At 37.3% G+C, this 13,325-nt stretch overlaps 1 protein-coding gene across 2 annotated transcripts; it reads right to left on the bottom strand.

Annotated features, from left to right (window-relative positions):
- Positions 1–1,095: 1,095 nt before the first annotated feature.
- Positions 1,096–10,298, bottom strand: LOC104414420 (3-isopropylmalate dehydratase large subunit, chloroplastic). 2 transcript variants are annotated; one of them, XM_010025532.3, is made up of 15 exons: positions 10,104–10,298; positions 9,899–10,036; positions 9,631–9,801; positions 8,990–9,142; positions 8,806–8,874; positions 8,606–8,722; positions 7,145–7,219; positions 6,968–7,045; positions 6,797–6,892; positions 6,647–6,696; positions 4,211–4,265; positions 3,842–3,973; positions 2,231–2,278; positions 1,960–2,118; positions 1,096–1,532 (listed from the first exon to the last, which is right to left on the bottom strand). In XM_010025532.3, exons 1-15 carry the CDS (start codon positions 10,155–10,157, stop codon positions 1,392–1,394), a joined length of 1,536 nt encoding a protein of 511 aa, XP_010023834.2. In that variant the 5' UTR covers positions 10,158–10,298; the 3' UTR covers positions 1,096–1,391. The 2 variants fall into 2 exon arrangements, with proteins under 2 accessions (XP_010023834.2, XP_010023835.2); XM_010025533.3 differs by having other exon boundaries at positions 9,899–10,033; positions 10,104–10,272.
- Between the last annotated feature and the right edge of the window lie 3,027 nt (positions 10,299–13,325).

The following is a 13,325-nucleotide window of genomic DNA, read 5'->3' as shown; positions in this document are numbered from 1 at the left end:
CCCCGATTTCAATAGATTGAAACTCAAAACCAAATCGACCAGATCCAAGGATTGGCCATTTATGATTTGGATAAAACCCCAAATTCTTATAATAAAACTTGAAGGTTGGACCATCTCACTATAAATAACATATGTTGATCAAGTTGTTATATTATTTGTTCATGTTGCTAACTATGGTTCAATCTTGATGGGAGCAAATCCAGTTTAGACTAGGTTCAACACTGCTTAAATTGGTTCCCAATTAGAACCAATATTTTTGGTTTTGGAATCGAGAACTGAACTGATCTAGGCCCAAAACAATGGGCTCTATCTAAGCCGATTTAGTTCGGTTGCCACGTTGAACATGGTGCTCACCCCTAAGAGTGTAGACTAAGGGAATTTTTTTGCTAAGCAAATTAACATGATAATCGAACAATTCGATCCACTAGCATCGCCACTTTTGTGTCATCAAATAGTCCCCGATTTTTTCAACCAATGCAGGCGGGACAAGAAAAAACCTGGACTCTCGGACCACAGAATCCCAATGCTTCTTCCAACTTCCATTTGAATCAATGTAACTATTTGCATAGCCTATCAAAAAAGCCAACATTGCACATCCTTGGGATGAAGAAAAAGGTGGATCAATCTTCCCAGGCAAAGCTGTTCCAATACAATTTATGCAGCGTGGAAGAAGTACATGCTCTCACGGTCTCAAGTCATGCTATGCTACTCCATCTGATCATCTCGATGAATAAACATCGATAACCATACAACGTTTCTTTCTGGTCAGTCCCAAAATCCCTCGTCCAAAATCATCATTTTTTTTTTTTTTTTTTTTTTTGGGGTAAAACCAAAGACTTGGTCTCGCTATAAGAGATGAATTTATCACGATTCTCATTAGTAGAGAAAACCATGCTTCCCATCTCTTAAACTAATACCACGGTGATGAGTTGTGGCATTACCAGGGGTAACCATTAGTCATGGGATGATTATTCGCTAAGTGATTGTTGAATAAAGTAATCATGTGAAGTATGGTTTCTTAATTAACCAGTAGAAACAGAGACAGTCATCCACTCATAGAGCTGAATGAAGATGCTTTTGGACCAAACCCAGCAGTTAGAAAGCAATAACAGCACGAGATTAATTCTTCTGATCTTTTTGTCATTTCAAAACCAAATAACATTTCCTCCTAATACATCTGCATCACAGCCATGTACTTCCTATGAGCCATATTATGCAGGCATTACTGCTCATGAACATCAATCCCTCAAAAGTGTCCTCTCTCGGTAGAAAAGCTTATTTAGAAACACCACATAATGCACAACAGAACAGCTATCATCCACCACTGAATCTAACCTTCAAGTTATAAAGAGTGGTGGTGCATGGATTAGCCATCTTAATCTTGCCATTGTTTACTGCAAGAAATCTCTGGGATCTGTAACGTAACCGGTCAAAGCAGACGCAGCTGCAGTGAACGGGGAGGCTAGATAGATCTGGCCTTCCTTGTGGCCCATACGCCCAGGGAAGTTCCTGTTTGTCGTTGATACACAGACCTGCATTGCAACATATGTGATGAGAAGTTGCAATTAATATTTCTGATGTAGATAATAGGTGTAACTTGCCAATACAGGAATTAAATTAAAAACCAGAAAAAGTGAACTTAACTGAACCAACAGAATAGTGTCAGTAGGATTTGATACTTATTTTTGCAAATAAATTAGAAGTTGACACCAGCAAGATCCATTAAAAATAAACTACTTCTAGAATATGAAGCCCAACTTATACATGTTTAGGGACCAGTAAACAGACATAAACTAGCCACTAATAAAGGAACTTTCCAAGATTTGAGAAATTTTTTATTTATGTATTGTATGGTCCTTGTAACAGCTAACAACATTGGCTTCTATGAAAGGCAAAGTAGCTGATTCAGTCATGTTCACAAGTCCAAGAAAAGGAATCAAACACATGACCAAAACTTGCCTGGGGTTCATTCAAACGAGCATAAGTATCTCTAGGGCCACCTAAACAAGCACCACAGCTAGGACTTGTAGGTGTGTCACAACCTGCCTCTTCAAATATCTGGGAGCAAGTTTTGCCACCAGATCCAGGTACTGGCAGGGCATATATGTCCATCCACACCTATGATACATAATATTATATATCAATTATAACCACCCATGCAAGTTCCAATTTAAAACTTCCAAAAGAAAAGTCAATTTAAAACTAAACAAGCTGCTACAGTGTCTAGTACCTTTTGTGTAGCAGGTACAAGGAAAGTGGGAACTTTGACCTTCTTCCCCTGCGGAAAAACAACTTAAGTAAATACAACAGTTGTCGGATGCATAGGTATACAAGGATGAATACTGAGGGAATGGTTAAACTTACCACAAAACAATACAAATAAATTTACTGTCTAGCAGGACATGATGAAACTTTACTACCAGAACTCTAATCAATTTGCACAACTTACCAGTCAGTAACAAGCATAATTTCAGTCCTCAGAGAAATGTCATTTTTATCTAAAGCAAAATTTTGTTCACAACACACCGACTTACCAATCTCTCTTACACAAGTACTTGTTTAGAAATATAATAAAACACTGTAAATTGGTAAGATGAACATTCTGCTACAAGGGTCGTACTAATCATACAAGTAATATGTCCTGACCTTGATTTATTACTAAATGCAGCAAATAGAAACGCAGATAAAATTGGCCAAATCCACCTTCAAAAGTTGAAGGTTCTGTGATGGCACATTAAATGTAACTAAAATCTCCATCTCTGGGAGGAAAAAGATTTGTTCAAAGCCAATAACCATTGTACTAAAAAGATTTATGCATGATCAAGCATGTCTGCCCATGCTACACATGGCATCTTTTATCTAGTTCATTACTAAGGATGGCAAAATGTTGAAAACTTACTAAGAACTTCTTTTATGGCGATCAAATTGCTAATGTTCCAGTTTCCTTTTCATCCAAAAACCTTAACTTAATTTCATCATTTGAGGGAAAAGGAACAACAATGTAGGAAAGCAAAATACCGGATAGAAAGCCAAACTTATTTGGTATGAACACTAAAAATTAGACCGGGCCATTCAAGTAAAACAATTTATGCGTTCTTTGATCAATTCAAAGTTAAATCTGTCATATAACAAAGGATTCTTGCAACCTATTTTGAGTATAGTATTTGTAGCTTCTATTCTGGTATTTTCTTCCTGAGTAAGCATTGAAGTCCTTATTTAGCCATCTAGAAAATAAGGTTGTTACAGAAATATCTTTGCCACATTTTCATGTTCTAAATGAATTAAGTATAAATCATGATAAAGGAACATAATTGACAAAATACAAATTAGATGGTATAAACAATCTGATGGATTACTTTTCTTTATTGATGAGACGGGTGCATAATCAACAAACCCAATGTATTAACAGCACTTGAGCTATAGATATCAACCATTTATCATAAACATATCTTTGACATCTCCTTTAAACAAGATCCCTTTCACAATGTGACTATATGGCCTCATTTTTTCATATGTAACTATGATTCGCAAGTTTCATACTAAAGTAAGAGCGTGTTTGGATAGACTTTTGCTTTTTGCTTAATCTAAATCTTGCGATGCATGACCTTTTTTTATATCTTTAAAACACTTGAAACTTTCACAGTACACAAATGTTGACACATACGGTCACATCTACCTTTTTCATAATAATTTGGAATTTGGATAATATTTTAAAATGAGTTAGGGGCAAAGCAAAAATGTATTTTGTACTTAATTTAAACAAACAATCCCTAAAATTGCATAAACTCATGATATCATATGTGCAACTCTTTAAATTAAATAAAGAAACTGTTTATCTTACTGAAGCAAGAAAAACTTTTGCTGCAGCTAGGAAATCCTCAGTTTTACCCCCCGTACAAGATCCAATGTATACTCTGTCTATCTTCACATCTTTGCATTCTCTGGCTAAGGCGCGGTTATCTGGAGAATGAGGCTGCATAGAACAAAGCTTCATTTACTTCTTTTTCTGAATAAAAGTCGAGGATTTCGTTACAAAAGAAAATTCTTGCACATAAAAAATGTACTGCGAAAAACTGAACCTTAGAGCTTGCATTTTACCAACCCATGAAGTGAAAATAGAGGACATGAACTGAATGCTGTTTAATAGAACTAATACACTAATATATAGCGTTCTAATACTGAAATTTCAAGAAAAAAATGTAACACTCACCTTTGCAACCATGGGCTCCAACTTTGAGACGTCAAAACGGTACTCAGATAGAAATCTTCAAGACAGCAAATGAAGCTAGTCAATAGTTAATGGAACATAAGAAAAGAAAACAAGGAAAATATTAGAAATAACAAAATGTTAGAACAGCATTCTATTTGGTATACTGAGAGAGTGGGCATCATGAGTAATCAATGCACGCTAGTAGAACACAAGATGTCACATGAAGAACAGCTCATTGTCCTATGTTCTATTAATATAGTCTTTGAATGCACTACGTAATTTGAGTTTTGTGCCAGAACAGGTTAAATCTACTGATCATGAGGGGCACCATGTATGATTCGAGATCTATCATCTATCAACATAGGTAAAGTGCATTGAAAGAAGAAGGACAACCCATTTATGGACTAAACAATTACAAGTACAAATCTTTTGAAAGAGGGGCTACCAATGATTCATAGCAGTCTGCATCGGCTAGCCAGAAATACAGCTACGCTATGGGTTGTAGCATAGGAATGGGAACACCAAATGTCATGATTTCAATTGTAGGTTTAGTCGGTTTGCTAATTAGAGTTGTGTTACACTTAAAAGGATTTTCCCGAATCATTCTCTGCATAACTTTTCAGCTGTCCTTTTGTCCTGGAATTACATTTAAAGTGCAAATAAAAAAGAGAGGAACTTATGGTCACCAGCAATTCTTTCCAATTGACGGAAGAAAATTCTGAAGCTTAAAGATGATGCCAAGAACTTGCTGAGTTGTAGAGGGGGTGATAACAATTCCATATTCTATGTTTGGAGTCATGGCACCCTTTCAGTCCTTTATTTGTCAGGTTTTCTCATCGAATCATTTATAATGCTTTTCTCCTCTAGATATTAAAGTTTCTTGTAATGGATGGAAATGGCCTCTTGACAGGTATTTGTGCAAATCCAAGCAGTTTTATGTGGTGTCCTATTCTGTACTGTTCAGCATCATGACAAACCTATTTTGATGCCCATTTCTGATGGCTACTACCACCACCAGCGCCTGGAATGCTATTCCAGTTAGGAGGATCTAACAAGGTGTGGTGTGGCATAAGGTTGTTCATATACCAAGGCATTGCTTCCTAGCTTGGTTAGTGATCCTAAACAAGTTGGTCATTTGTGATTGACTTGCACTTATATGTCAGAAATTGGGAGCCTTACTCGAGCTAATGTGCTTCTTGACTGGGTTCTATCGCAGACTAAAGGGAAATCCCTTACCTCCACACTTTTGAAATTGTTTTAGTGTTCTGCACTTCTGTTTTCAACAGAGTTGTTAAACTAAATGCAGAAAATTCTAGGTCGTTAATTAGTTCTTGTAAGCCGTTAGATCTAACGCTTTTGAGACAATTGGGGTACCCGTTAGTGAATATTTGAGGCTATAGGAATTTTCTTATGTATAAAATGGCTTACAAGCAGGCTTAATCTACCTGCAGCAGATTTGATATAATGTAGAAGAATTTTTATGAATAAAATAGACAAATAAAGACCTATTAAAGAAATAGAAACATGCATGCAAGTAATTTTCCATAATTCCAAAAACCTTAATAACAAGCACGTTCAATCTTCCATTCTAGAATGAGTCAGCAGCTTAGATTAGTTTCACTAAGAGAATTTTCTTTGAATGAGGAACAGGATAATTCCAAATCTTTTTCCATTTGACAGAGAGTACATCTACACCTAGATGTCCTTTCGTGCAGTTTCTTCTTCAGTTTAACCAAAAGCCAAAGGAGCATAAAGAAATACCCACATTTCCTAGTCCAAACACATTTGCACAAAAAAAAAAAATGATGAAAGACAGAGGTGGTCATAAATAATATCATACCCAGACTTCCTAGGCCATTTGCAAAATTGATGTTTTATGCCCAATATATATTTATTTGTGTGGTCATGAATAATTTCATCATATCTGCTCTGGTGCAAAAGGCTACACTACAGGGCAAACAGTATCAGATGCTCTTATAGATTATTTGTCCACATCTGCTTTTCTGTGCAAAAAGGCTAGCAAATTTCTACAGCATAGATTCTATTCATGGATCAAGATATTTGGTCACAACCAGCACATCAAAAGATTCTATCCACCATGTTGCACTAGTTAAAGCATATCTCCAACAGATAAATGCTTACATACAATCTTCACAAAATAATTTTGATGACGAAGACACTGTCTCACAACAGAGCATGGTAAGTGACATCAGAAGTATTCTTAATTATCCTACTTTATTAAAACTTATATGCCAATAAAGTGTGCACCAAACACTTTTCGCTTGAATTTACACAGCACATTAAAGTTCCAAGGCAAGCAGATAGAACTCTTTTAGCACAAGACACAGGCAAAATAATGTGCTAAATGCAGCAACCAGTAGTTGTGCAGACTGGATTGCAACATAAATGACAAATGAGATTAATCATCATAATTACCTGGCTTTCTCGTCACTGTAAACTGGTTCATAGGGCTTTGATGTCTTATCCTGCGCAAGAAAGTGTCAGAAACATGAGTTCCTAAAGAGTGAATAAAAGAATAAGCCAATGACTAACATAAGAGTTACATCTAAGGTCATAATACCCAACCTTAAGGTACTCAAATGTCGTGCTATCTGCAGGAACCACACCATTCTTACCCCCGGCTTCCACAACCATATTGCACAATGTCATTCTCTCTTCCATCTGACACCAGCAACTGTTAGTACGGATGTAGGGCTATCATATTAAAACAGCAAAGTTATTAATGGGTCCACTTACATTTAAACTTTCGACAGTAGAACCAACAAATTCCATTGATTTATAGGTGGCACCAGACACTGATATTTCTCCAATAATCTACAAAAGAAAGACCATTTATCAAGAAAATAAGCAGAAGCACATGGTGCCTGGAGGCCCTACATAGTTTTGAGTTTCAGTTTAAACCAATAAACTTACTTGCAAAATCAAATCTTTTGCCAGCAAATACTCAGGCATTTCTCCATCCATCACAAATCTCAAAGTAGGAGGCACCTGTAATATATGGTCACGGTCAATAAAAGGCCAATATTTACAACAAGATGAGAAACACCTAATGGATAAAATACAATAAGATAAATATGAATGAATCAGCACATTATCTTTTGCTAGAACTTTGACTTCTGACAAAATCACATAAACATTGACACTGATTCAAGGAATCAGTCAATGAAATGTCAAGTATTTACAGATATACATACCATCAATGCGTCAACGGATACTTGTTCATCCACACCCCCCTTCCCCCACCCGGCCCAACCCTCTCTCTAAGAGGTGGAATAGAATAACCCCAAAGAAGCATAATGATCATATAATTCACTCCTCCGTAGCGCCTCAACCCCCTGCCCTTTTTCCTTTCCTCCTCTCCTAAAAAGAGGCAGACCGAAGGGAAATTTAAAGAGAAGAATTATATATATTGTCCCCCGTCCCTCTCCCTAGCACCTCAACCCCGTCCCACCTTCATTTCTTCCTCTCCCAAAAAGAGGCAGATTGAAGGTAGATTAGAAGAGGAGAATTGGAATTTTCAATAGCTATGCTATGCATAATGATGTGGCAGTAAATATTGGAATCACATATAACAAGTCCATGTCGATGAATCAAAAGGAGGATGCAGCTAACTTTCCCCACAATTGGATCTGTCAGTTTCATTCATCATAATAAAAGCTTTAGTGCAACCATTAAATTTGAGACCTTAATATTTTATCAATTTTGAAAAACATTTATCGGATGCATGAATATGGGTTCATCTAGGGTAATTCAGAGCATAGAGCCCACAGGAGAATGAGGAAGTGCAAGTTCATTAACTCTCCCCATGAAAAAGGGGGCCATAGGAAATAAATAAATAAATAAAGCTCCACAAAGAAAATCAACCCATCTATTGTTTATATATTAGGATTAGTTGCACAGAAAGAATTTGAAATCTAAAACTATTACCTTTCTTCTAAAAAGTGAGAAATGACAAATGTTTTAAGTCTTTTAACTGTTAATGAACCATATAATGACAGAATGTAACATCACAAGAAGCTAACTGAATAGGAATAGTTCTTCATCATCCTTGATATCTTACATCAGATGGATGAACCCAAGAAAAATAAAATTGTCATCCACCAGTCACTGAGGTAAAAACACAACAACTAAGACAGTATGGAGGAAACATAACCAAGGGAAAGCATGGTCAATACCCAATCATATAACAATGAAACTACCAAACATGATCCTAAAAAGGTCAAATTTAATTCTAAAATTAGATTTACAAAATTCAAGTTTTATCTAAATCCAATGGCAAAGTCTATTAAATTTCAAGGACCTCAACCATATATCCAATATCCATTTTTATGAAGGGATGGCAGGCACCAAAATAAATATGGATACGATACATGCCTTGAGCAGGATCTTCCCAGCCCCCAAAACAAAGCCAGCATCTGTGTTGCCAATACCAGTGGCAAACTGGCCAAAAGCTCCAGCAGTACAGGTGTGAGAGTCAGTACCTAACAGAACCTGAAGAAGGATAAGGGTTTAAGATTTCTTTCAGACGTTACCTCGCATATTACCAAAGATTAGTTTGATTAAAAAATTCCCACCTCACCAGGTCTGCAATGACCTTCTTGGGCAAGAGCAACATGACACACACCCTTGTAGTCAGGGTTAACCTGCAAAATTGTTTGATATGCTTTGAATTTAAGATCAACAGAGGTGCTGCAGACAAGGATCATAAGCTTTTCTTACAGCAAAGCAATAGAGTAGGTAATGACAACACAAGAATACCTTGAAGTCGCTAAGGTCTTTGATATCATAGAAGTATTTGATATTCTGCTCTTTGCAAAAATCTCTCAAAATATCCACATTGCGATTTGCACGTTCATCAGTTGTGAAAATATAATGATCAGGAATGATGACAATCTTTTCACGATCCCAGACCTTGAGTTCAAGGAAAATAAAGTCACAAAATTGAACACTCTCAACTGGCAATGGTTCACATTAAAGGGAGGGCAATATGTTTAGTCAACAAACTACAGCATATTTAGAATCAACAGCTCGGTTGCTGTGAGCAATGCATACCTCTACTCACCTGATCTCATTGTAATCAATCGCAGGGACAACTACTTAAAATAACATAAACCCCGACACAAGTGAGAACCCACGTCTTTCCAGGCACATGGTGGAACGTTACATTGAAAGGACAGTCAAGAGATCCATAGCACAGCAAGAGACACATGAACTGCTTCTATTTGCAGAACACAAAAGCTAAGACTCAATAGGAAAGCATAGTAAAAACCAGATAACAGCAGACTCCAGTGATTCAAATTCTCAAAAGGAATTATACTTATTAAACTACATCTTCCACGCATTATACTCCAAGAGCTCGAAAACCTCTAAAGGGAAGCCAGAGAAGCGGGTTTCGATACCTTAGCATTCTCACCAAACTCCTTCTTGAAGATACCGAAAGAACCAGGGCCGCAGACATCGTGCGTCATCAAGACATCGACATCGACCCAAACGTTCTCCCCGGGGCTCAACTCCGGCTTCTCAGAAGCCCGAGCCAATATCTTCTCGGTCATCGTCATCGCATTTTTCACCTGAAAAACAACCAAACCCCGCCGCTCAGAAAGGAAACTTCTTCTAACCGAGCTCAATCGAAAGATTGGACGTCGAAATCAGGGGAATAAACCGAACCGAGCCGGTGGCGGCGGGTTTGCGCTCCGTCTGCTGAGGCGCCATGACGGAGACGATCTTCTTCGAGGCCGGTTTCCTCGACTTCCCGGCGGATGGGAATGGCCGGGGGGCGACGGACCGGGAGAGGCCAAACTCCTTCTGCAAGAAACGAAAGAGGATCAACGGGGCACTCTTGGAATCGGAGATGATCGGCGCGGGAGCTCACCTTGCCGGCGGCGAAGGACGCCGCGGCCGGAGAAAACGCGGCGGAGGACGCCATGGCGGATTGTGGTGGCGGTGCGGAGGTGATGCCGCGATGAAAGCACTAAGCAGCGCCCTTTTTTAGAGCGACGGCGACGGCGACGGCGACAGAGAGAGAAGGAAAAAAGGGAGGGGGCGGCGTGTGGAAAAAACGTTCGCGTAGGCGACGGCGGAGCGACACCTTTTAATTTTTTTTTTTTAAGGGTAGGGAGGGAGGGAGGGACGGGGGCGGCGATGGTGGCGGCGGCGGTGGACACGTGGCGGATCGTGGAGCGTGGGATTGGCGGATCGTGGAGGTGGGGACCCGGTTGAGGAGGAATACGATTTGTACTCGTGCTCGAATCAGCGACTCCTTTTTAATTTATTTTTTATTTTAAAATTCTTTTGCTTTTTGTGTCTGAAAAATTGGCATGGAGACGGTGAGTCCGCCATGGATGGTGGGTTTTTCGGAGCTTTCGATTGGGGGCGCTAAAAAACCCTAGGAGGCCCAAAAGCCCTATTCAGCCCATGTAGCGTGATGTATACATACATACATATATATATATATATATATACATATATATTTCTTTTCTTTTCTTTTCTTTTTGCACGAGCTCGGGAGCCCGCTATGCCCGGCGAGACCCGAATCGCAAATTGGACAGGGTTTGATAAAGGGTTTCTCTCTGTTGTTGGCCCGAGCTCGCTCCTGCACCAAAATCGATCCGTTTATAAGTGAATTTAATGAGTGAGCCTGAATAAGAAACTTTGTGCATATAATTTACTCCTTTATCTAATTGAGAAAGAGGCGGACTGGGAGAGTTTTTTTTTTTCTTTCTTTTTACCGAGTTATAGGAGATAGAATAGCGAGATTAGGGTATTATTGCAAGTGGACTTTGATTTTGTTACCTACTTCCCATTTTTTAAATTGTTTCTATTCGTGCTCTATTTTTTATTTTAATATTTTTATTGTATCAAACTGAATTTCCAAAAATACAAAATAAGTTCAATCATTTAAGGGGAAGAGGACACCACAAGTGTTGTGATTTTTATATAATGCTTGTTTGAATATCACAACTTTCTTTTTGACTATTTAAAAATCATAACTTTCATATGACACTCACTTAAGTGACACAAATTTTTTTCGATCATTTGAGTTCATATGACTTTTCAGAAATTGTTTTGCCATAGGTTTTAAAAATCATGACACTCAAGTAATTGATTACTTCACATGAACCTTTTTTTTAGAAGTAATGAAATTCAATTAATTGAAATAAAAGTTATGGTATTTAAGCGAGCGTTATACCCCATCGGTTTGTAATTTATCCTCATATAAGGACATGATTTCACATATACCCCATCAGTTTGTAATTTATATTTTTCAATTAGTTAGCATTTTTTTCATTAAAATTCATTTTCCTTTTTATTGGTAAAATCTCACATATTTTCTTCGTGTATTTATATCATATTTGGAAATAAAATAAGTACCGTAGGTGGTTGCTGATGCTCATTTGTGTAGGTGAGCCGAATAAGATTATCTCAATTATTTCGGGTTTCATCTAGATAAAGGAATGAATTCTTGCTATGTTCACTGGCTGACACTTGTTCTGCTCTAAGTGGGTTTGGTTTGAGTTGTTAAAATGAAATTCTTTATATATATATATATATATCTCTTTTCCATCCATTTTAATAATTTCCATAAAATGATACACTATACACTCTTCTTATCTACAGATATTCGAAACTAATATTAAACTATTTTAACTTGTGTATAAGCAATTAGAGGTTTTAGAAGAGATTTTCTTTTTACATTGTACTTTACTTTTTAAAGCTGGACCGGACGATTAATTTTGAGAGATGAAGTTTTTCCCCTTAACTAAGTTACTCCTCCTTCTTCTCCTTACGTTTCCATTTTACATGTAATTTAAGAAAAAAATTGATAAATTTAACTAATACATATAATTTAAATCTTACTAATACGTACATTAATAGCTATAACTTTACAAAGTAATGCATATTAAGATCTCTTAGAATAATCTCACAAAAAAAAAACACACGCACATGTATATAAAAATGGATTCAAATTAATGCATAGAGAGAGAGAGAGAGAGAGAGAGAGAGAGAGAGAGAGAGAGAGAGAGAGAGAGAATTCAAAGATGCGAACTAAATTTATAAAAGAAGCTTAAATGGTTGACACCAAGGGAAATTTGAATTCAATCTTGGAGTCTAAAATGTTTATGGGATAAGTTGGTAATTAATTGACAACGTCACGGTTCATGGTATCTTTAGTAAGCAAACTGTTTTTGCATCCAACCAAAAAATATACTGTTCTTGCATGAATGATCAATGATTTCAAAATTGGTGAGAATACTATATTTGTAACAACCTAAATTTCCACAAAATTTGAACCTCGAATGAGTATATAAATAAACTTCACTTCAATTCTTCGATAAATGATTAACTTATCCGCAATTGTACAAGTAATTTAACCGTAACTAATAAACATCAAAACCTTATGTTAAGAAACCCACCCGTACTTTGCACTTTGATATGATTCAATCCTTACTAGTGATATTCGGAAGCGTTAACCAATACCCCCAAATTCCTAATATGATAAATTTGTAAAATATATTGAGGTGAGCCTAAGCTTAGTAAGTGAATTCTCTAACTCTTAGCTAAGAGATTAGCTTGCCACACAACTTGACACTAATAAACAACATGAGCTCAAGCTATATAGAATAACCATTTGTGACAAATGTATAAGTAAATGCTTTATCTTTACTATCATGATATATTAATGGAAACCATTAACAACATTGCAAGTTTATTCCCTCAAAAGCAAGTAGATGACATATTATATTTCATGGTGCACCAATATTACTCAGTAGCTCACCACTATGGGCTTGTTTGGTTAAGCTTTCCCAAGGGGTTTTGGGCTTCCAAAGTCCATTGGGGAAAATATTTGGTGTTTGGCAACCATTTTCGAAAGCTATTTGGCCAAATGTTAGCATTCTCAATGTTGAAAGCCCAATGGTGGGGAGGACCAGCTTTGAGCATTTGGCATTTCGGAAATGCCCATTCACTGTTCATTTTCTTCTACCTTCTTCTCCATTTGTCTTCTTCCTTCCCTGCCGCCTGAGAGTTCGGCTTCTCCGGCAGCCACCACTGTCGTGTGGGGGTCCCACGTCCCCGGTGACCATCGCCCAGGGTG

The sequence above is a fragment of the Eucalyptus grandis genome, chromosome 7 (assembly GCF_016545825.1).
Source record: "Eucalyptus grandis isolate ANBG69807.140 chromosome 7, ASM1654582v1, whole genome shotgun sequence".
NCBI classification, from domain to species: Eukaryota; Viridiplantae; Streptophyta; class Magnoliopsida; order Myrtales; family Myrtaceae; genus Eucalyptus; species Eucalyptus grandis.
The sequence above is the reverse complement of the archived record's forward strand: the minus strand, read 5'-3'. Positions and strand labels throughout refer to the sequence as shown.

Excerpts from the sequence above, each read along its gene's own strand:
- LOC104414420 (XM_010025532.3), bottom strand. The coding sequence starts at position 10,157 with ATGGCGTCCTCCGCCGCGTTTTCTCCGGCCGCGGCGTCCTTCGCCGCC. Across the intron at positions 9,802-9,898 it reads AACCCGCCGCCACCGGCTCG|GTGAAAAATGCGATGACGAT; the intron begins GTTCGGTTTATT and ends GTTGTTTTTCAG. Across the intron at positions 2,119-2,230 it reads TTGTACCTGCTACACAAAAG|GTGTGGATGGACATATATGC; the intron begins GTACTAGACACT and ends TATGTATCATAG.